This window comes from Lampetra planeri, chromosome 5 (assembly GCF_965212315.1).
Source record: "Lampetra planeri chromosome 5, kcLamPlan1.2.h2, whole genome shotgun sequence".
Classification (NCBI taxonomy): Eukaryota; Metazoa; Chordata; class Hyperoartia; order Petromyzontiformes; family Petromyzontidae; genus Lampetra; species Lampetra planeri.
Genome location: NC_136111.1, coordinates 13,785,684 through 13,810,625, shown reverse-complemented (window position 1 = coordinate 13,810,625; position 24,942 = coordinate 13,785,684). Strand labels below are relative to the sequence as shown.

Genomic DNA, 24,942 nt, shown 5'->3' with positions numbered 1-24,942 from the left:
GAAGTTCAACATACATACGAAAGAGGAACACATGGAGGAGAGGACATGCACATGTGAACGGGCATGATCTTAAACTATTAAGAAAAGTAAATGGGCTTGAGCACCACCATGTCATGGCTAGAAGGGATGATGACCGATGGTCAAGAATAATTACGGAGTAGCAGCCAGGGAACAATGTGTCTCGCCGGATGTTGTCTACCAAGGAGATGGAGATGAACTCTGCTTGTGCGCAAGTGCTACATGGATGATTACATTGCATGAGTGTGAGAGTTGGCGGAGGCTTGGGAAGGTTTTAATCAAGAAAAAAAAAACATCGTTATATGCAAGGTATATCCGTGTCAAGTAATTATATAAGTATGTTTTATTTATATGTCCTATTGCTCTTTGCATGTTAGTCAATCTGGCCCTCAACGCAAATTATTTGGACACAATTAGCATAAAAAATCCTCTTGGCCCAGGTGTCGACAACCTGCGGCTACAGAGCCACAGGGGATAGGTCACTCGGGAATGTACAGTCAAACCATATTGTTAAATAATAACTAAGGAGGGAAAAAACGAAATAGTTTATTTCATCATCTATTTACGTCACAATGTGTTTGTAATCTGCTGTATACCTGCTATGTCTGTGTATTTGTACAAGTAGGTCTGCGTTTAATGTGGCTCTCGAACTATTTTGGTCAAATAAAAAAATGTCTCTTCTTATTTGAAAGGTTGCCAACCCCTGCTCTAGACCGAAGGGATTGATCTATAGGACTGGTCCATAGATCCAAAAGGAGTGGCCTACAGCATAAACATGATCTGGAATGGTCTATAGGACAAATCCAACTATACTACTGTACATTATAGGACCTAGAGGACCGGTCTCCCCTAGACAAGGTCTTAAAGGGTTAATCTACAATCATGAAATATCTCTAGGACTGGTATAGTGGCTCTTCTTCACCTCTAGCACCAATTTACAGGACTAGACTACATCCATCGGGCAGTTCCCGCCCATCTACATCACTGTCATGTTGTCGTCGTCGTCGCTTGGCAGCCTGTGCGGCTGATTTGCTGGGCCCGGCCAAGGCATCCCGCAGGCCCTGCCAGAATATCTTTTGAGCATGGGGGTTGGTCGGCCAGCGCAGAATGGAGCCGGGGCTCAGTCGCTGTCGGAGACGCATATACCGTGAGCGTGTAAAGGACGGGCGCATCCTCTCCAGCATCACTAGGATCACCATATCCACCTTCTCATCCAGCAGCCTCTGATGTGACATGAGGAAGGCCTCACGGAACCGACCCGACGCCGCAAAAGATCGTGTAAGGACAAACACGGTTCTCCTGCTGGCGTGCACGCTTGCCACCAAGTTGTCAGCCACGCTCATCCCAGGTACCCAGTCCCGGTCCTCTAAACACAACCGGAAAGTGGGTTGGGCCCCGTATGGGCCAGCCTCCTCCATGTGGACACGCATTTCTTGTAGGACCCACTCGCACACGTCCATGTCGCACGAGTCGTATGCCACAAAGGCATCATAGCCGCACTCAAGCTTGCGATAGTCCTGGCCATTGGAGCCACTACCACCATTAGAGTGACCACGGCGGCACCGTGCGGCGTAAAAACGCGCGGTGTACGCAACGTCCCAGCGGTAGCGTGCCCACACAAAGGACGAGCCCATCAGCAATAATATGATCGTATTGTAGAGCAGGAACAGTCCCAGCATGAGTCCAATGAACTCGCACTCCATGAAGTCCAGGGTGACCAGGACACTCTTGTGGCGGTGCCCATCGGGCCGGTCACACAGGAGCCCCGTGGCGACGTGTGGGATGTTCACGTCAGTGCTATTGATCCACTGTGCCAGCCAGATGTTCTCACAGGTACAGAGAAACGGGTTCCCTTCCAGCATCAGCGTTTGCAAGTGGTCAAGGGCATCTCTTGGGAAATCATCACGATGAGCTCCATCAATTTTATTGTATGCAACATCCAGGATAGCAAGGCTTGGGGCATGCAGCAAGAAGTACCTGCTGATTGTGGTCAGATGGTTGTGGCTGATGGACAGTTTGGTAATGGAGATATTGAAGTCTAGCAGAGAAATGGGTAGTGCATCAAGGTGGTTGTAGTCTAGCGACAGCACGCTGAGGTTCGCCATGTACCGTAGTTCATCCCACGGGAAATTGTTCAGATGGTTGTGGCTTGCGATCAACTCCTGAATGTTCCTCAGGTTGAGGAGGACACTGCCGTTTGGGATGGAATTTAGGTTGTTATAGGATATGTTGAGTATTTTTATATGTGTCAGGTTCTCGAACACGTTGTAGTTGTTCTCATTCCCATCTTCCCATAGTACATTCAGGTTGTTTCCGTCGAAGTAGAGATCAGTGAGGGTGTGGCTGCGAATTATCCTCGTGGGCCCTAGGCTCTTGATCCCATTCCAGCCTAGGTTAAGCTTCCGTAGTGATGTCATGTTGGAGATGAAATTTATATTGTGCACGATGCCATCCATGGAGAAGTAGTGTCTGTTGTAGCTCAGGTCCAGTACCTCCAGGCTCTTTAGTTCAGTCAGAGCACTCGAGTGGAAGAGGTCCAGGCGGTTGAAGGAGAGGTCGAGGTACTTCAGGTTGGGGAGGTTGACAAATTCCGATCCATTAAGAGTCTGCCCAATGGCGTTGGTGCTTAAATTTAGGCAGTGCACATCCTCAGCGCCTTTGAACTGCATTGGGTTGATGAAGAAGATGTTATTGACACTGAGGTCCAGTAACTTTCCATATGACTTGCACTCCTCGTACTTTGCTGAGGTAATGGAATGGGTTCTATCATCTAAAATTATTCTCTCAATTCCCGGGACCTGTTGGGACTCATCTAACCCGAATTTAAGGCCCTCCCCTCGCTTCTCCACAGGTGGCGAGATCTGGTTCTGTGAGAGGAAGATGCTGCTGAGCCCACTCATTTTTTTGAAGATGGCAAGGTCCAGGTGATTTATGAAGTTAATGCCCAAATCAAGTGAAGTGAGGTGTGACAGGTTGTGGAGGACATCGATCTGAGAGTCCTCAAGGCGCTCAAACACATAGCCCTTGATCATCAGCTTCTTGAGTGAGGTGAGTGCCGCAAAGTGCGATGACAGATTCAGCTCCTTGAAGTAATGGCCTGGCTCATAGTTAAAAGACAGGTCCAGCACCTCCAGTCGCTTCAGGTGGAGCAGGAAGGAGCCCTCGGCCAGTGCTTTTGCGAGATAGTTGAGGGAGAGGTCAAGGTGAGTGAGATCGGGGTTATTCTTGAACATCTGGCTGGGAATGCTCCTCAGTGACACGGAGCGCAGGTTCAGGCTGCGAAGTTCAGTTACATTAAAGAAAGCATCGTGGGTGATGTCGAGGGGTCCATTATCTGGACACGAGTGGCACGGGTAAGGGGCATTGTAGCAGCGTGGACAGTTCATGCTGAGGTCCAGCAAGCGCAGGGAGGAGAGGCCGCTCAGATGCTTCTGCTCGAAGGTGCGCAGCTGGTTCCCGCTCAAGTCCAGTAGCGTCAGAGAGGCAGGCAGGCCAGTCGGCGGGTTGCTTACATTGTTGCTGGGCAGGTGCAGCTCGGACAGGTTGAAAGCACTGAAGGCACCTGGCTCCACACCGAATGCCCGGCCACATGGGTTGTGCACAAAGCAGTTGTACCCCAGGTGAAGGATGCTAAGCGCTGAATGGTACTCAAAGTCAGAGGCGAAGACCTGGGAAATGCGGTTGAACTGTAAGTTGAGGGTGTGAAGGCTCCGTGGGAGTTCCGATGGAACCCGAGAGAAGCTATTGCCACCAAGGTTGAGTGAAGAGAGGTTGAGTGAGGAGAGTGCAGCCGCGCCAAGTGTGAAGTTACCGTTGTCGCACGGGCAGTTTGGGGAGGTCACACTGGAAGGGCAGTTTCCACTCAGGTCAAGGTCCCGGAGAGTGTCCTGGGTGGAGGTAGGGGGTGGGGGTCACTTAAGATTACAGTAGGTGATGATGATGATTGGAGAAATTATTATGATACAGTAATGAGGATTGGTCCAATGCTGATTTTTTTCTGTGATAATAATTTCAACACATAGGCTTTCGCGACCAATATCATCCATAATAGAGGTGTTTGGGTTAGATCGCGTAAATATATAAATGTGTCGTAAAACCCGCCACCACCCGACACAGCCAACTAGTAAGGGTTGTTACGTAGACAGAACGTGGCCTATTCGTCACTAGTACAGCACACCGGTGTGTTGGAGAGCCAAGCCACAACATTTACCATCTGATTACGACGTTTCGCCAGTAATTACAACTAGCTTCATCAGGCGACAGCCAGATTTGTGGAGAAGTCCGCCTGTTTCGTTCTTATATAGATGCATAGATGTGGTGACCACGCAGCTGCGCTCTTGCACAATGCGGGGGGGGGGGGTATTACTTAGGCAACGTACATTATGAATGTGCATTATGCCAGCCCTTTGAACTTGTGGAAGTGAATCATCAAATAATACATTATTTAAATGCATGCCTACAAAGGGCAGCGTACTTTAATAGGGATTACTGTTGGTAGGGCTATTTTAATAAACACAATAGACAGGAAGGACAAGTTCAACGGGCTCGCATAATGCACATGCATCATGTATCTTGCCTCAGTAATACCCCCCCACCCCACATTGTGCAAGGGCGCAGCTGCGTGGTCACCACATCTATGCATCTATAAAAGAAACGAAGCAGGTGGACTTCTCCACAAATCTGGCTGTCGCCTGATGAAGCTAGTTGTAATTACTGGCGAAACGTCGTACTCAGATTGTAAATGTTGTGGCTTGGCTTTCCAACACACCGGTGTGCTGTACTAGTGACGAATTGGCATGTTCTGTTTACGTGACAACCCTTACTAGTTGGCTGTGTCGGGTGGTGGCGGGTTTTAACGCGATCTAACCCAAAACCCTCTTATGGATGATAATCATTATTAAGATGGTGCTTATAGTGCTACTCCTATTCGTTCAGACAATGATTCCCATACTCGTAGTTGTGCTACTGCTTCTGTTGCATTGCTGCTGATAAATATGGTGAGACTGGTGCTTCCAGTACTGCTGATGATTGTGATGACAATGATGATATAGCTGCTGAGGATCATGTTCCTTCTCATGATTAAGATTGTATATTTAGTCATGGTGTTGCAAGACCAATGGATGATGAAAAACATAGTTAAACAATATATAATTGTATAAAAAAAATTCGGACGAAAGTAGATCTATAAATTTGAAATCGATCGAAGCACAGTCTCAGAGTGAATTTTCTGTACATGAAGCCGAATAGTAAATTTGACTGGCTGCATCTGAGCACCTGTTGCCTCGTCCTTTCTCATTTATCATAGGGTATTCACTTTCAAAAGAAAAACAAGGCATCTCAAAATTATACCGAATCAAAGGAAAACTCCATATCCTATCAGTGATACCATTTTTATATGAACGTTATTTGTTGAATACTGAAATTCACCACTTTTTCTATTTTATTGTATGCCAATCAAGACGTGTACTACCGTACATGATAATACTGTACATATCCCTCATTGGAAAGACAATGTCTAATTCAGACATGAGGAAGGCTTATGAAAAAATAATGTAATGCTTCTGCTAACTATGACAATGTGTGCTCTGTTGCTCCTGATGGTGATGACTAAAGTGGTACCTGGAAATGGATGAAATCGTCCCGCTGCACACCACAGATGTTGTTGTTGCTCAGGTTCAACTGCGTGACGTGTTTTGGGATCCCAAACGGGATATGGGTCAGACCCAGGCCGGAGCAGTCGACCGTGATAGCCGCGGTCTCTTTAACGACGTCCACCTCGCAGGGCAGTGTCCTCGGCCACGAGCGGCCACCTCCACGGGGCTGCGTTGGGATGGGAGCCGTCACACGTGGCAGGAGAAGCAGGTGGAGCAGGAGGAGGGATGGGGCGGTGTGGAGTTTGGTGAAGGTTGAGTAAGGCATCGTCGTGGTTGTTTCGGACTCTTGTGGGTCTGGGGTGGACCTTGGGCAGGAATTAGGAGAAACAATGATCAACAGCAGCAACATTAACAGCAGCAGAGTGATTGTTCACAGCAGCAGCAGCAACAGCGTCATATAAATCAGTATTGTACAACGTGCATTCATATGACGAGGCTCATGCTTTGCACAGTAACAACCAAGCAGTGCAGCTTTACCAACCTTGGAGGAATTATGGTGGTAATGATGGAGATGTACTTGCGCTACTGCTGATGTCTCTGCGAATGGTAGTGATGGTGTTCATTGCGGTGATCTTGATGACGATGTATCGTATTATTGGCACCCACCTTGCGCCGACTTTCCGAAAGTGACTGGTAGAGGAACTGGGTTTTAGAAGGTCGCATGGAATGATGGTGACGTTAGGGCATGGGGGGCGGAGTTAGATCAGGGCAGGGTGAAGTGATGGTTTTAGTGCAGAAGGCAGGGGACACCTGCAAGTGAAATGTGATTTATAGAGGGTATGGGGACCAAAGAGTGGTGATCAGGAGAAGGAAGCTTCAGGAAACAGATAAGGGGAAGTAATTAGTTTTACTTTGGGTGCGAAAATGTGTGGTTTATTATCAGTGCAACGCATATTTTTTGCGAGAACCTTTGGTAATCTTGGCGCAAAATTGTGTTGCAAAAATGCTCAACTTAAATTTAAATCTAGCAAGGAAGACTTGAAATTAAACATATTGGCCTAAAATGTGGACATAATGGCACCACATAATTGACTACAACTTTGTCGCAGCAAATAGTGAATCATCAGTAAGTTGACAGTCAAACAAAGTAGCTTGTTAATTATTGTCTCTCGATTTCAGTTCATTTACAAACATGTCGTCTTAAGATTTTTAGAGTTCTAAATTTTGGATTGAGAGGAATAGGTCGACATGCTATTACAGTTCAGATGATAAATGTTCTGTATCAGACGGGACAAGGGTTCTCTCGCTTGAGACACGGAGTTCTGTATCGGATGAGATGAGGGTTTTATGTCATTCAGGTTGCTGTAGTTGGTGGTTTAAGGTTGATATAGAAGTCTGTGTATTACTGTTCAAATCAGTACGTATTTTAGTTTTTCTCAACTCCATTAAAGGTTGAGCCATCGGTAAAAAAAATCCTCAATTCCATGTTTGGAGCCAGTCTACCATATGACTTAGTAAACCTATACATTGTATACCAAATCATGGCATTTTTATTCAACTCAAAACTTGAATTCAACGTGTTGCAGTTGAATAATTACTTTGGTGTGCAGTAATTGTGTTTATTTTCAAATGGCCACTTTTGCATCCCACCCCCTTGCAAATGAGATGTGAACCTCAAAGAAGTATTTCGTTTTAAGAGCTCTATATTGTTAAGAATAGCACAGTCTCCAACCAAGCAGGTACCCTTGAGTTTGAGGAATAAGGGCCGGATTTATAGTGGTTTCTGGAAATCACCGAATATTCCAGGTTTGAGTAAACATTTTATTTTGCTGCCTAAAAATGTATAGAGCCCACGGTTGGTGGCAACACGTGTTTTGTGGGTTTTGCCTCTTCCTCATTTTGTTTTTAACATGTTCTAACTCCGCACTCACGCACACACAGCCACACACACACATACGCAGCCACATAGACCGACATACACTGAACAGATTACAATAACACACGCAGACAGTAACAATGAGGACCACCATTCGCCACTGAGTGGTGGTGACTTCACCAAGGCGCTTGTACCAGGCTAGGTGCATTTATATTAGCACGGTTGGCTAGTACGGTCCGAGATAAGTTCAACGTTCACACTTTGAAGCTCCTTGAAGTTTCGATGGCTCGCTCACTGCTGGTAGGTTACGGGACAGACTGTGGTGCTATGGGTTGACTGCCTGAGATGACTAATAGATGCACACACATACGTACACACAGACACGACGCATATGAGTCACATACAAATACCCCCTGTTAGCGAGCACCTATGAAGGCCGTAACGGCACACGAGGGGATGGGTGGCCAGCACCGCCTTTGTCTTCCTAGTGGCAACATACAGCTATGCACACACACATTTCCATACAGCAACACATACAAAACAAATATATCATACACTCTTTTAGAAATGAGGGGTAACTGCTGTTAGCGAGCACATATTAAAGCCATCAAGGTACACGAGGGAATGGTGTGGTCAGAACTACGATACCCAGTCAGTGCTGATGTTTACACACCACACTGGGTGATCATCTATCACTCGACCCTCTTCACCGTGCCCAGGAATCGAACTCAAGTATCTGGGTTCGCATGGCGCAGTGCGCAAACCATCCAAAATTCCCAACACATACACACAAGACAAAGATAAAGATCCCCCGCATAGCCTGAACACACCTTTGGGGCAAGTGCTGTTAGCGAGCATCTTTAAAGGCTGGCACGGCGCACGAGGGCGTGTGGCAATACCACGCCCGGCCGCCTTTGTCTTCCCAGTAACAATGTTGACACACCGCACCAGGTACTCAATTGAGTCCACCTCGGGGAGGCCAATGACTGGTTCCGATAATCGTCACCGGTGTTGGCCGTGAGCAGGAATCAAACTCGGGTGGCCAAGTTCGTAGCGCAGTGCGCTAACCGATGCGCCACCGCTCCCCACATAAACCCACAAACACACAGAATTCCACGCCGCAACACACGCAAGGGCGCACACACCGAAGACCACCACCATTCACACTTTTAAGGGGCACTGACGTGCCCACGCCCCCTCGTGCTAGGCTAGGTGCACTTGAGTCGCGGTGTGAATTGGATTTCATAAAACAGATTTTTTTTGGGTTAGATCGCGTAAATATATAAAGGTGTCGTTTGTGACGATGTGTGACGTGGGGGGGGGGTGTTTGAGAAATGTGACGTCACATCAAAATACGCAACTTTAAATAAATATAGACAACACGTTCTACTTAATGAAAGACTTTTAAAAAAATGTTTTCTCGTACAACATCAGAGTGCAGCACTACATTAAATACGCACTACAATGACAATAGTTTAAAGCAATTTTTTTTGGGGGGGGGCAGAGTTTTTTGACGTCATATTTGAAGGGGGTCTGACTTTTTGTGACGTTGTGTGACGAGGGGGGGGGGTCAAAATCGTCCAAAATCGCGTGACGCCATTTATGGACGGCCCCTAAATAAGAAATATTGTACATTTGCATGTAACACTAAAAAAAATACTGTATCGTAAATAAAACATAAAATAAAGAAACATACATAGAAAATGCTCAGTTTTAATTTTCAAGTACCTTCAGTCCTAATGCTGGCCTGCTTGTCGGAGAGGGCGCAATGAGACCCCACAATTACACACACAGGGCACGTGCGCACAAAGACAAAGATCCCCTCCCCCACGTATAGCCTTAACAGACTGTTGGGGCAAGTGCTGTTAACGAGCACCTATGAAGGCCGACACGGCACACGAGGGGAAAGGGTGGCCAACACCACGCCCGGCCGCTTTTGTCTCTCCAGTGGTGATGTTCGCACATCACACCACATACTCATTTGAGGCCCATGACCGGTTCAGATAATTGTCACTTGTTTTGGCGGTGAGCGGGTATCGAACTTGGGTCGCCGGGTTGGTAGCGCAGCGCTCTCATCATTGCACTACCACTCCTCACACGCACACGGCGGCACGCGTGCACGCACGCTCACTCACTCCTTGCGCGCGAGGTTGACTTATTAAATCTCAAATTATGATTTAAAGCTTTCGTGACTGCAGGGATTCATATTCTTGGTTCTTTCGGTAAAGTCACGTAGAAGGGAAATAATAAAATAAGAAAAATATAAAACAATAAAAAAATCTCACGACGTTTCGACTTGCAACACAAGCAATCATCATGATATATTTTTAATTATTTTATTATTTCCCTTCTACGCGGCTTTACCGAAAGAACCAAGAATAGTATTATATCTCATGGAGGATCACTCCGCTGAGCAAAATAGCTCAGTTTGCAAGTTAAAGTTTTCATATGAAGTCAATGTAAAATATATAATTCGTAAGTGCAGTTGTTCGTAAGTCGAAGGTGGAGTTAATTTCTACTTTGACCCATGGACTATACATCCCTGCACTATTCAGTTCACCAAATCAAAAAATCTTCCTAATAGTTGTATCTCAAGGCATTGTACAAAGGGTGGATTGGGACGATTCGGAATGCTCAGACTTCCTGCACGTGGGGTGGTGCTCACCTCCATTGGTGGTTCTGTCAGGTGAAATTCAACATTCCTACGCCTGGTCTATCCATATAGGACCACGATTGATACTCATTTTATCGACGGCAGTGAGGCTGAAGATAAATTGACCAACTGGGATTGCACTCGTAACCTTCCGATTACTATTGCCAGGGATTGCGGTGCAAACAACCGCAGTACAGATATGATACAACTCGGCAGAGGTTGTAAGTGGTCATTGAGTATAAACGCATCACTGCTATATCATTTGTGTGTTTTTGGTTGCTTATACTGCATCAATAACCCGAGGGCCTCACCACTTGCGATGGGATTTAGCTTCACCCTGAATGATGGGGAATGTAAATCGGTGTATAACGCAAGACTGAAAGCAATTTAGACATTCAGGCCCGATAAAGCCATTCAACTAAAGGGTTGTAATTTCTTTGGGACTCAATAAAAAAATGGTTTACAGATCGTTCTAATTATAAACAAAGGCAAGATTTAATTTGTGCCAAATTTCAGTTTTCGAGCCCTTTTGTAACAATCATAATGTATATCAGTCACTCGCTCGCGACTGTCGCTGTAAAATGTATTACGTGTTTCTGTGAATGCATGCAAAGTGAAAGCGTGTGCTTAATCAGACAAGCATTGGGGCATTGCTCACGTCCATTGGTGGCCATGATTCTGTGGTGGAAACTCAACGTTTCAGTCGTGGGGTCCAGTCCATCAACAGGATAACCAGTCAACTTTTATGGATAGACCATTTTGGAAGAACGTGCGCTTTGTATTTAGACCTTTTATTGACATGCGTCATCCGCAACATGACATACGCCACCCTCGCCTGGCGCCGCGACCCAATGGCGTTGCCAGCAGCCAGTGGGGCACGATACCGAGTGTGCTCTACTGTACAGCGTGTCGCCGCGTGTACACCAGCGCTCTTCCCTCAGTCTCTCGTTGTGATCGTACCCTGTGAAGTTTGTGTCGTGTTCACCGCTTTCGTATTTCTTCATTTTTATTTATAGGAAGTATATGTTTAAATGATTGTCTTAATTTAAAGTATTACATTGTGTGTACATGTATCGTATTGATATAGGCTCGGATAATATAGGCGATTGTCTGCGAGTGTGTGAAATCCCCTAATCCCCTGCTTTACCATTATTTCTTATGGAAAAATAGCTTTTGACATACGAGATTTTGAGATACGCGCGCTCTTCCAGGAACGCATCACTCGCATATGTGAAGGAGTGTCTGTACTCATTTTATCAATAAAAAATGGATGCGCTGAGTTGACCACAAACCGATATCTGAAATACAATGAATTGCACAACAATCTATTTGTTTAAAGTTTATTAGCTGGATGTAATGTTCGACATTATAAATCAACAAAGACAACACAAGGCTTTGTGTTGGCCACATTGTCGCATGTGTAAATGTCAGATAACAGACCGACATCAATGAGTTGCGCCTTCTGGAATTCCTGCAGGCAAAAGAGCAGGCATGTCATCTTACCAAGGAACACAGTTCCTCAATGTGTCCCTTCCAATATAATTTTCTTCAACAATAAAGACAGTGTTCTGTAAAGAGTGGTTCACCACATGTAATTCATCCAATATACAATATTTACAAATTTAAGCTCTCAATATTCGGCCAGGCTGGATTATGTGAAAATTTAAATGTATTAAAGAATTGTCTTTTATACAACTTAGTACATACAGAAACCTGGTTTAATCAGAAATGGCTGCATGGTATTTTGAACTGAGACATGGTCATTGTGAGTGATGATGGCGATGATGCAACTGAAGCTGGTGATGTGCTGACGATGACGATGAAGCTCGTCAGATGTAGAGAGACCCGTCGGCAGGTCCGATGTATCCGATGGCGATGAGCAGCACATCCAGCAGCGTCCACACGCCCAGGCCCCCAAAGCTGAATAGTTTCCCCAGGCCTTCTCGCCACTGGCCCAGGTAGAAGCGATCAGCTCCAAACCCACCCAGAGTCACACTGCACATGCACAATTACATCCCAGATCAATATACCAGCTAAATGTAACTGCATCTCAAGCACTCAATGCGGCATGAACATCCTGGGGAAAGGACAATTTTATGCATTTAACAGAGAAAGAAAGTAATATCCAGATGAATAAAGAAGAGTTTGAAACCTGGACTTGAACAGGAAGTCGACAGCATGGCGGAGTGGTAGTGAGTTCCAGACAATGGGGCAACATAAAACAAATGAGCAACCTCCCACTGAGAAAAAGTTGACGGGGGAATTTGACAATGCATTGGGTTGCTGGTGTAGAGGGGGTGTGGTGTAGAGTGCGATGAGAGGGGATATGAAGGAGCGAGTTCATGGAGGACCTTTAAGACATTGAGTGCTAATCTTTAAGTTGATCTGGAAGCAGTGGATAGATTAACGTATTGGCATGTGATTTTATTTAGGAGTCCATTCGCTCATCTTTTTACTATGGTTCTTTGCCAAATTAATTTAAGGTGTAGGGGTTATGGCCTTCAAACATGCCCAGCACCCCATGAGCCACTGTGGTGGATATGAGGTAAATAACCGTCCAAGCTCAGCCTTTCCCCCAACAGGACTCACAACATACCAGTGTAGCTGTGGAGGTGATGTGCCAGCCAACTAAGACCCTACATATAGCCTTTAACAGACTTTTGTTAATTGCTGTAAGCGAGCACCTATGAAAACCTGGACGTCACGAGGGAGGGGGGGAGGCAGGTGGCTAACACCACATCTGGTCGCCTTTGTCTCCCCAGTGCTGACGTTTGCACACTGCACCAGGTACTCATTGATGGCTGAGTCAACCTAGGGGAGGCTCACCAGGACCGGTTCAAATATCTGCCAATGTTATTTGGCCATGAGTAGAAATCGAACTCAGGTCGCTGGGTCTATAGCGCAGCGTGCTAACCACTGCACCACCGTTCCCCACAGATGAACACACGCACAACAACAAGTGCACACAAATATAAAATCCCAGAGCTTGGGACGTCAGACCTGAGTGTGAGTGCTGTTGCCCACTTGTGGCCACCCGTCCAGTCACAGTAGAGCATCTTCATGAAGGTGCGTTCACCTGCACACAGGAATATCTCCATTATAGATTGCAGGGGCAAATGTCATTAGTGAGAGAGCAGTGTGGCCAACACTACACCTTGCTGTCATTGACTCCGCAGTGCTTGTGTTTACACCCCAAACCAGGCACTCATTGAAGGTTAAGTCAACCGCGGATAAAACCAGAAGTGGTTTAGATATTGGGGATTGTAGCACAGTGCACTAACCAGTTAACTACTGATGCTCGTCCCCACAAACATGTACACACCAGCATGTAAAAACACACATGTACTGGCATATGTAAGGTGCATGCAGATTTGCATGCAGCCACATCCATGGAGATAAAAGCAGATACATATCGGTGCATGTATGCAGGTGTGTGTATAGTGTGCGTATGTGGGTGCATGCACACGAGTGTGTATCCAGGACTATACCCGTAAAGTATGTGTATGTATAGATACACATGCATGCACACAAGGCACATTAAGCCACACAGGCACAGGCACTCTGGACACACCAACAGCAACTGCCATTCCCCACTAAGTGGTGGTGACTTCACCGTAGCGTTTGTTTATGGAAACCTCTCCACAACTGCCCCATCACCAATGGGGAGTTGAGGGAGTGGAGTGTTTTACTGGTAGGAACCACCTGGTTACACCAGCCCACAGGGGATTATTGTGTCAGTCCGTCGTGCATCAAAAAATGGGAGGGGTGGGGCTGGGTGGAGAAGGGAGGGTGGGGAGGGGCTGGGTGGGGAGGGTGGTGAGGGGCTGGGTGGGGAGGGGAGGGGCTGGGTGGGGAGGGTGGGAGGGGTGGGGCTGGGTGGGGAGGGGCTGGTTACCCCGTGGTGCCCTTATAAAACTCAACGTTTAACCTACTCACGCCGGCTTGTGCCCACCCTCACAGTCGGCCATATTTGCGGAATACACCACGCCACCGTTGACCCTGGCAATTGACCGATCAACCCAACGTTCCTACCAGCTCCCTCCGCAGGAATGTGTTATGAAACAAAATTCCTAGGCAGGTACTCGGTTTTGGTGCCTCTAAATCCTTCTCTGAGCAGCAATCACCAGATCATCAGCATACATAACATGGTTGACACAATAGGGATCCTTCCCTCAACCGCATATGGGCATCGATCAGCCTCCCATTGTATCTGTACCAGATTGAAATCCCTCCGGTACAGCAATGGAAAGCTTCTCAAACTACGTTGTGGAAATGTTAAATAATGTAGAAGCCAGAGGACATCCGTGTCGCACTCCAAGGTGAACAGGGAATGGCTCTGACTCCCAGCCACGTAGCTTAACCCAGGCCTGCCCACCATCATGAAGGACCAAAATTACTGTGAGCAGAGTGAGGGACTCCAAAAGCACGAACAACAACCAAGAGCCCTGGCCTACTGATGGTAGGCTTTGATCAGGTCAATAAAGCAAACATATATATTCTGTTCGAATTCCCGACCCCTCTGTTGTAACAGATGGACAAGAGAATATGGCGTCTGTGCAGGACCGCCCTGAACTGGGAAGGCAATTTAGAATAATTGTTTCCAGGGCTTTTCCCAGCACACTGAGGAGGGAGATATCCTGGTAGTTGTTGCAATCAGTACAGTCCCAATTTTTTTAAAAATGGGGATCACCATGGCATCCTTCCAATTCTGCAGAACCTGTCCTGTGGTCCAGGCTGTTATAATAATAATTTAATTTATATAGCACTTATCACCAAGGATCTCAAAGTGCTGTACAGGACACAGCAGCAGCACTCGGCATACAAATAACGATGTTATAATCCATTTACTAAATGAACCAAAAGTTGAGTAAGCCATCCTCCATCAGCAGTTCGCTTGAGAGATTATCTCTGCCCGGTGCTTTTCCTGGTCACAGACTCCGAATCGCCTTCCGTACTTCCTCAGCAGATAGTACCTCAACCAGCCACTAACAGGGGGTGAGACTACTTCTTCCAATGAGGCATCACAGCCCCAGCAGGGTCATCTCCACTTTGCCTCATTAAATGATCTGGGCTGAGGTAATTCCCCTCCCCCAAGACACCACCCCACAGACACACACAACCACTCTAAACAGGTTAGTGGTCTGTTGGGGCGAGGAGTGGTGGGGAGGTTAGCATTCAAATAGGCAACTGTGCAAGCGAGTTTGTGAGAGAGAGAAGGTTCTGACCGAGGCAGTGCACATCAGGTAGGGCGGTGCAGTTGGCGCGCGTGCGGGCACGGGGACACCCAGCCGAGGGACAGGAGGTGCTGTTGGTGCAGTGGTAGAGGGAGGGTGGCAGCTGCCAGCAGAACCCGCACGTCAGATTTACGGACATCTCCCTGCGCCCCTGGGGACACACGGGGACAAGCAAATCAGCCTGAATGTGTCTGATCTTGTAGAATAACATAAGCATTGAGTCTGGTCAGGATTTAGATGCCGGGGAATAGCAGGTGTTGTACGCTTGGGCTGCTAGGTGGCCGTGAGTTGACATTACAGCAATGGATTCTTGACTATTTGTGCCGAACTTTGAGTGTTATCCCATCGTATTTGTGGGTATTCTCTGGATACTGGTTTTCTCCCACATGCCAAGCACTCATTAATGGGCTAAACATCCTAAAGCAAAATCCTGGTCAAAAATATGATTGGCTCAGTGAGGCTTTCCTGGATAAAAAAAAGACACGAGAACACAATAAAATCCAATGATGAACAAAGATTTAAATTACAGTGATGTCATTCTAAATGTATGTGTGTATGTGACTAGAGACATATGAAGGGGTATACATGGGCCTACACATGGGCACATACATAGATAAGTGTACAGAGACAAAAGTAGGCACACAGGTTCGCACACATATACACACAGACACGTAATATCACATAGCGATACACGGAGATAATTAGAGACACATTGACACAGTGGGACCCAGGGACATGCAAATAAATTGATGCACGGGAACAACGACACGGGGATACAGAGACAACTCGGGGAACATGCATAGATATGTGGAGATACGTGAGGAAAACTCAGGCACATGGAGCAACTCCCAGGAATGCATGCAAATGTCCTTGCTCGCACGCACGACGAAACACAGGGAACACAGACACAAGTGGCCACTCACAGGAATGCATGGAGATGCTCCAACTCACACGAGACACAAGGAAAAATGGGGGTACACAATGATTCAATACCGCATGGGGATGCACTGCCTCACACAGACACATGGGAACAAACCGTGCAGTGCACGCCAGCACGTGGTGAGCAGGAGCCCGTGGTGTTGTGACCGTACACACAGGAGGTGTTGTAGGTGCAGTTGAGGCACTGAACAGGAAGAGAGCGGCAGGCGACGTCCGCAGGGCAAAGACGCACGACCTCTTGCATAACTGATGGGGGTCAAGGGATGTGTAGATGCACAGTACGACAGGAGACATGCCGGGGGGAGGGAGGGAACATTGGAGACACAAAGGGACAGTTTTTTTTGTTGACAATTAGAATAATTTAATGTAAAATATGAATGCAAGTGCTTTGTTAATCGTATATTACTGACATTTATTCTCTAAACGTAAATGTTATAGTGAAACATCTCGTGAATCATGATATTTGCCAAAACTCGTTATCCATGGATATTTCATGGATAAGAAGAGTTGTGCAGAACATGCCTATTACCCACACTTATCCGTGGCCTAGTGCTTCTGTGGTTTCTCGCTGTGGAGTGAAGATGATGGATGAAGATGGCGGTCGTGTTGATGCTAGCGATGGCATGACAAATGGCACTGGACTCTTATTTGCGGACAAGAGGTGTTCAGCGGTAAGTCCCTTCTAGCATGCATGTTTAGCCAAGCGTGAGAGTCGCCTGGAAGTGGTACCCAAAAGCGCTACACCAGAAGCGGTGGAAATATTATTGTATCTGCAGACATCTACACAGATAAGAAGGGGATAAACGTGGATCCGCAGATAGTGCCCCCCTCATATCAACTAAGAAGATTCACCTCCCCCCCCCCCTTGACAGTTGTTTGCAGAATGTTTGTGTAAGTTAAAAATGTTTCTGTGTTAATATTCCAACCCCCCATGCTGCCGTTTCACCTTTGACTACATCAGTCTGTATTGCTTTCGCACCCCAGGTCTCCCATAAAAAATATACTTTTAGGGCTGTATCGAGTTTGAAATACTACGACTGCATGGAGGACAAGACTGGAGGGAGACATGTTAAGGAGAAAGCCACACTCAACAAAAACGGGCTTAATTTTAGGTAGGTGCCATCCAAGAATTCAAACTCAAGTGTTGACGACGGCCATTGTAAACTGCTCCAACAGGTAGCCAGCCCTTCACTCCCCTCACCGTCCTCAGCCGAGCTGTCTGACGTCCACGATGTAGCTCCTGGAAGCATGGAGAGACAGGAGATCGCTACCACAGGGACATGGGGGCACACAGAACATGAGAGACACAAGGAGACACTAAATGTGTGCGTGAGTATGCTTACTAATATGTGTGCAGTACGTATGACTGTGTGCACATGTATTACATGTTTTGCCAATTTCAATCCAGAATCTGAATATTTTTCCTGGAGGAATCCGATGAACTATAAAGCTTAATTCTAGATTTGAAGCTTTCGAGACTGCAAGGAATCATATTCTTAGGTTTTTTCGGTAAAGTCCCGTAGGTAAAACATCAAAATTAATGAAAATAAAATAAAATAAAAACAAAAATCACGACGTTTCGGAGGCAACACAAGTCTCCGTCATCAGGTGGGACCGTCACAGCCGAATTAGCTGCATCAATTAATTTTCGGCTGTGACGGTCCCACCTGATGACGGAGACTTGTGTTGTCTCCGAAACGTCGTGATTTTTGTTTTTATTTTATTTTATTTTCATTAATTTTGATGTTTTAACTATAAAGCTCTTTTTCACAGATGCCCAGTCGGGTCGGGTAAGAATGTCACTGACAAACAATACAAAAACACTGCTGGATGAAAACTTCTCAATACCGTGTCGGCCACGGAGGTAAGTTGATTGACCATACTTCACCACACTTATCAAAGGGTTGGTGAAAGGGGGGGGGGGGTTCCCCAGTATGTGTATAATGTGCAGTCTACTGTGTTTTATGTGTATAGTAGCGCATGTGCATAACTATACTGTAAATGTGTTGATGTATATATGTACAGTATTTCAAGGTGCATATCTGTACAGTGTATACATGTACTATAGGAGTATAAATACTTTACCTGAACGCTGATATGTATTTGACTATTGGCTCCATTAAGAAATTGTATGCGTATGCAGTTTACACACTGTACACGTGTTATGTGTGTATAGCATAGAGCTCTTTATAAATCCGCCTCTGGATGAAAATCTCCTACGCCGTGTCGGTCAAGGAGATTGTGTGACCAGACTCCACACTGCAGAGTGTGTATGTGTATACGATGGAGGGCAGTGCTTAAACGCACTCAGCTACAAACCCGGCCAGCGGCTAACACCAGTGGCGAGTGACACCTTGAACCAACGTTGGCCCTTCCTCCTTCCCGTCTCGGGCTGCCTCGAGTAGCAGCAGCAGCAGCCGGAGAACACAAAGGCGGCCGCGCTTGGCGCGGTCAACACCACCCACCCCAGGCGCTGTCGCGGCCTATTCCACCAACAACACTCAGGAGGTGCACTGTACTGTACTGCACTGTACACACGCGGATCTGTACCCGTCATGATGAGCACCGCGACGCGTCCGCTCCTCCAGCCTGCAGCTGTCCCTACGACTGCAGCAGCAGTAGTAGCAGCAGCTGTAGTAGGAAGGGGACGTGCTCCTCGCGCTCCTCCTGCAGCTGCTCCGACCGCTGCGGCGACTCCTCGCGCCGCCTCCATGACGGCCCCGATCCACGCCGAGTCGCCACTTCCTGTTGTTGTGACGTCACGTCCGGGGCGGGGCAGGGGGCGGGGCAGGAGCTCCTCTTAGCCAATAGCAGCGGAGAAGCCCGCCCCGTACACCGAGGGGTGGGGGGGGGTTGGTGAGAGAGGGGGGGGGGGCAACAAAAGACAAAGTTCCCCCGTGCAGCCTTTAACAGGCTGTTGGGGCAAGTGCTGTCAGCGAGCACCTATGAAGGCAGGCACGGCGCCACGAGCGCGTGTGGTGACCAGCAAACCACCCCCTTCGTCGTCTCCCCCCACTGCCAATGTTAACGCACCCACGGGAAAAATATTGGCCACGAGCGGGAATCGAACTCGGATTGGCAGCTAAGCGATGCGCCCACCGCGACTCCCACAAGGGGAGGCCCTGTCACTCTCTCACCTCCGCTCCGGCACAGATTGGGGGCCGTCCATAAATGACGTCACGCGATTTTGGACGATTTTTGACCCCCCCCCACCCCCGAGTCACACGGCGTCACAAAAAGTCAGACCCCCCTCTCAAATATGACGTCACAAAGCTCTCCCCCCCCCAAAATAAAACATGCTTCAAATCGCTTTAAACTATTGTAATTGTCGTGCGTATTTAATGTAGCGCTGCACTCTGATGTTGTAGGGGAAAACATTTATTAAATAGTCTATTTAATTAAGTAGAACGTGTTGTCTATATTTATTTAAAGTGGCGCATTTTAATGTGACGTCACATTTCCACCCCCCCCCCGTCACATCGTCACATCGTCACAAATGTCTGACCCTCCCCCCCAGGTGCGTGACGTCATTTATGGACGGCCCCTAAGACATTGGAAGCGCTAAAATTACGACCCTGGCGCCTGTTGTGTGTATGTTGAACTTCTTTCGCACCGTACGTAGCCAACTGAGCGAATCGGAGTTGCGGGGTTGTCCCAACATGTCATGTTCACGAAGGTGTTTGAAGCGCTTGAAACACGTCAAATATAAAAAAAAATCTCCCTGTAGCCGACAATGTAAGTCACACGGGTTGGGTTTGTTTTGCTTTTGAAAAAAATATGCGAATTATAACCCATTGGAACCGGTTTTGGCACATTCTGTAACTGATTCAGTCGGTTTTGCAATAACCCGAACCGAACCCAAAATGTATCGGTTCGACTCCCTGAACTCAATCGCCTTAACTTGTTCCTGTAGCAGGACCGTGTTTTTGTGACCGGCTCGTGTTTGGCAGTGGGCGTCTCGCTCAAAACCAGTAACCCTTTACATAAAACATCTCTGACGGATGACATTATTTAAGCTGGCCTGCCTTTGATCCAGCCTGGGTTCAAGTAAATTGAATTGTGTGAGCTCACAGTGTGCTCCTCTAAAAGACGGGGATGCATTGCCTGGGGCATCATGATGAGCTCCCATACCCAGTTTCAGCATCACCACGCAGCTTCTAGTCCTTGGGCCAGGCCAAATATCGATACCACCCAAGGTGACAAAACTTCAATGGTGCCATTTTATTTGTTACACCAATGGAAGTAAAATAATACATGATAACCTTTCCCAATGAGCAGCTGTTTAATTTTTCTCGCAGGAAACCTGTTTTTGCACTTATTGAAATCACGCCGATTTGCCCGGACGTTACAAATAAAACATTCCAACACCTCCGCTGTTAATTAAAACAATAAATAATTAACAAAATTGATGTTTGTCCCCAAGGCATGTATTTCATACATATTCTTGCATTTATTCAATTTCAGTGACTTAGTTAAGCCTGGCATAGATTGGCACGATCTGTTTTCCTTCTGTTTCTCGCAGCTTGTTTGCTCATGATCATTTACTGGCAGGTGAGGCAAGTACTGGTGGCTCTGTATTATTTATGTTCAGTAAAGATATCTAAAGTGCTAACTTTATCCTCAATGTATTGTTAATTTACCTGTTAAGATTATTAGTTAAAGCCAGGTACTACAGGCAAAAAAGAATGATTTTTGTTCCGTTTGTCAATTTTTATATATTTTTTTATATTTTGCTGCTATAAATTGTAAACTTTCATAACATGCACACAATTATTAACAAGACCAGTCTCATCAAGTTTCTGGTGGAAGAGTGGAAACTCCCACGATACAGAGAGATGCTGCATGGCAAGGTGTTGTGCATGATCTGTGAGGAAATCTGCTACACGTTGACAGAAGATGAGTGTGAGGAAATAGCAGAGCTGCACTCCACGCATGAAGAAGCTGACACCCGTCTGCTCCTGCATGCAGTGCATGCAGCAAATGTGGGCTCAAAAGCAGTTATCATCACAGCTGAGGACACTGGTGTCATGGTGCTTTGTCTTGGCTTCCAGGACATCACCTGTTCCATCTACCAGAAGTGTGGGACACAGAACCGCACACAGTTTGTCGATATAAGCAAACTCGCAAAGTCACTTGGAGACAGCATCTGTGACAGCCTAATTGGCTTACACGCCTTCACAGGCTGCGACACTGTCAGTGCATTCGCCGGTCGAGGGAAGCTGAATGCCCTGAAGATGGTGAGAAAGGGCACTTCTTGTCAAGAGACGTTAAGTCGACTGGGGCAGTCATGGAATGTGATGAGCTGTTCCAGAAAATTGAGCAGTTCACCTGTCGAATGTATGTTGCTAATAGCAGCACTGGTGAGGTGAACAAACTGCGCTACCAGCTCTTCTGCACCAAAAGGGGAGAAGTCGAGTCCAGCCAGCTGCCACCATGTAGAGACTGTCTCTTCACGCATGTTCAACGAGCCAACTATCAGGCAGCAATCTGGAAGTGCTGTCTGCATGCTAACCCTGTGGTGTCAAGCCCTACTGAGTATGGATTGACAGACGATGATGGCAAGCTGGCCATTTACTGCATGTGCTCCTCACCCGCACCAGATGTGGTCTTGGAACTGCTAGCATGCAAGTGTGTGCGTTCATACAAAATGCCAAAGCTGCACGTGCCTGTCAAATGGACTGACATGCACAGACATGTGCAGGTTACAGACCTGCAGTAACCAAAAACTGCAGGATGATCCAGAATCTGACTTTGAACTCGGGGAGTCAGATGACGAGATAGACGAGCAGTTTGATGAGTGACAGGGTGGTGATTCTGATGGTATTACTGTGATAGTAGTAGTATACATTGATGCACAGTGTGGTGATTCTGGACTTGGTTACCCTTGTTAACACCATCTAAGTACACACAGAGCTTAATAACAATAATGTAGCCTTCTTCACATATACCCATCACTAACGATATATATGGGATTACATGCATCATTGACTAAGTGTATGCGAATGTCAATGTTTATAATATTAAAGTAGTTCCTTACCTCACTATGGTATTCGTTATTATCCTGTGTTTTAATTGTGTATTTAAACCAATAAAGAGTAGTTTGTGACCTACCTGGCTTTGGTCTCGGTAGTTTTTCAGTAATAATGCCCATTTCATCGTTCTGGACGCCTGTCAAATGGTATAGAAGTCATGGCAACTACAACTAAGCTGCCACTCCACAAAGGTTATCATATCAGAATGTCCCACACACATGGAGGATTACAAAAATCAAAGCAGACTTTGCCACCTCAGGTGGTACCAATAAGTGTGTTTTTTGGTCTGGGCCCATGACTATTCTGTTTGGCTAGACGAGGAGTCGGCAACCTGTGGCTCTGGAGCCGCATGCGGCTCGTTAAAGACTGCTTCGTGACGTTATTCACATTCATTGCAGCTCTTGAAATATCGAGTTTTTTGACCATATTCGAAAAAATAGCCCTTCTAGTTACGTGCATGTTGATGCTGACCCCTGGGCTTGACAGAGGTAAATTGGTGCGGCGCAGGCTAGAGATGGAAGACGATGCAGCACAACGGTGTAAACAATCCATGTTGGGACAATGTCGGCATGTGGTTGGACCAACATTGGCCAAATGCTCCGTGTGTATGGGGAAATGGGCAGGACAAGCAGTGCGGTTGTCAGTTGACCCCAATTTCAATGACCTCATGCCAGCGAGCCTTTGGCACTTTAAGCGGCCTCAGGGTGCACCTAGCCTGGTTTAAATTCCTTGGGTGACATGACCATAACTTAGTGTTAATTGGCAGTGATTGTGTTGGAATGTGGTTGGCCAGGTTCTTAACGCTGTTCTAGGACCTGGGCCCCTGAGTTGCTATTCCTGGCCACGGCTAACATCAGTGGCCTGTGAACCGATCTTGGACCTCTCCTAGGTCAGGTCAGTTTCTAAGGGACCGTCCATAAATTACGTCACGCACCTAGGGGCGGGGGGGGGGGTTAGACATTTGTGACGCTGTGACGAGGGGGGGGGGGTGAGAAATGTGACGTCACATCAAAATGCGCAACTTTAAATAAATATAGACAACACGTTCTACTTAATTAAATAGACTTTTTAATGTTTCTCCTACAACATCAGAGTGCAGCGCCACATTAAGTACGCACTACAATGACAATAGTTTCAAGCAATTTGAAGCATGTTTTATTTGGGGGGGGGTGAGCAGAGCTTTGTGACTTCATATTTGAGGGGGGGGGTCAGACTTTTTGTGAGGCCGTGTGACGAGCGGGGGGGGGTCAAAAATCGTCCAAAATCGCGTGACGTCATTTATGGACGGCCCCTAATGAGCACATGGTGAAAAGTAATTATGAACGTATCATTTATTGTATGTAATGTGCATCACAAGTAAATAATATAGTCTTACACGCATGTATTTTCCTGATGATTGTTATTATTTTCTGAAGTTTTATCATGAGATAAATAGATTTTGCTTGATGAATATATGCATTGTGACTAGCTTATGAAACATTTAAAAGTTATACGTTATAAACACGGTTTTACGATGGTTTACTCACTTATAGAATACATCAAGGTAAAGTGATTATTATGTAAAGTGATTATTATCGAACTGGCATCGTGAAATGTGTAAATGATGAAAATTTGTCGAGAAACAATGAGCACGTAAACGGCGAAATCTTGATATAAAATAAGAGTAGATCATCGATTATCCAGCGTGCGATATTCTGGCTTCCAACATTATCCGCCGATCCGGCAAACCCGGCATGCAATCGGGGCAATCGCCAGAAAACTGCTCCAAAGTCTGTCATCAATCTGGCGTTCGGCACCACGTGCGTGACAAAAAAAAGCATCTACGCTTTATTTCAGCGTCAAATATTATACACAGTACGCTATACGCTACATACGACTTAAAAATATTTGAAAATACTGCACGTCGATACATGTTTCATGACTAAATAACGAATTAAAACTGAAAATATACAGCGCGATCAGGCGAAAATTTGACTCGGGGCTGGACAAGTCCGGCGATGGTCAAATACATCAACTTGTTGAAACAAGAGCGCCTTTAAAGCAACGTGTTCGATTGCGTTAGCGAGCAATATACAATCGCAGTCGGAGTCAGACTGGGTAACCGCCTCCAGTTCTACACCCGCCCTAATCAATCCAATGCGGAGTCTTAGAGATCGGAGTGGTAAGTACAGGACAGGAAATACATGAACTTTTTTACAGGATATTTATTTGTATGTTTATTTATGGCGATTTCCTATCGTTAGCAAATTCAAAGCCCCAAAAAACCCAGAAACGCAACAGCTAAAAACACAATGTCATGCTCGAATGTGCAAAAATAACGATGCGATTATCCGGCTTTTTTCGAAAATCCGGTGCCCCCCTTCCTCCCCCCTAAGCCGCCGGGATAATCGATGATCTACTGTGTATTGTATAAAGACACGTATTCGATCAAGGAATGTTTTACTTGATCGATTATTTACTTGATCGATTATTGCAGCACGATTCTTCTCCATGCGGGGCCTCAGTGGGGAAACGCGCGGTGCGTAGACGCACCGACATGCACCTGCGTAGTCCAGCCCACGTTTCCGATCCACGTTTTCGTGGGGGTTTTTTTTGG

General features: G+C 46.4%; 2 protein-coding genes across 2 annotated transcripts; both read right to left on the bottom strand.

The window, feature by feature from the left end:
• Positions 1-262: 262 nt before the first annotated feature.
• On the bottom strand, positions 263-6,567 carry LOC144718937 (toll-like receptor 7). The gene is made up of 3 exons (XM_078594569.1): positions 6,154-6,567; positions 5,638-5,977; positions 263-3,905 (listed from the first exon to the last, which is right to left on the bottom strand). Exons 2-3 carry the CDS (start codon positions 5,935-5,937, stop codon positions 954-956), a joined length of 3,252 nt encoding a protein of 1,083 aa, XP_078450695.1. The 5' UTR covers positions 5,938-5,977; positions 6,154-6,567; the 3' UTR covers positions 263-953.
• Positions 6,568-11,467: 4,900 nt separating this feature from the next.
• On the bottom strand, positions 11,468-19,072 carry TM2D3 (TM2 domain containing 3). Its single transcript, XM_078594568.1, has 6 exons — positions 18,865-19,072; positions 17,516-17,581; positions 16,412-16,560; positions 15,367-15,526; positions 13,142-13,217; positions 11,468-12,136 (listed from the first exon to the last, which is right to left on the bottom strand). Exons 1-6 carry the CDS (start codon positions 19,025-19,027, stop codon positions 11,971-11,973), a joined length of 780 nt encoding a protein of 259 aa, XP_078450694.1. The 5' UTR covers positions 19,028-19,072; the 3' UTR covers positions 11,468-11,970.
• Between the last annotated feature and the right edge of the window lie 5,870 nt (positions 19,073-24,942).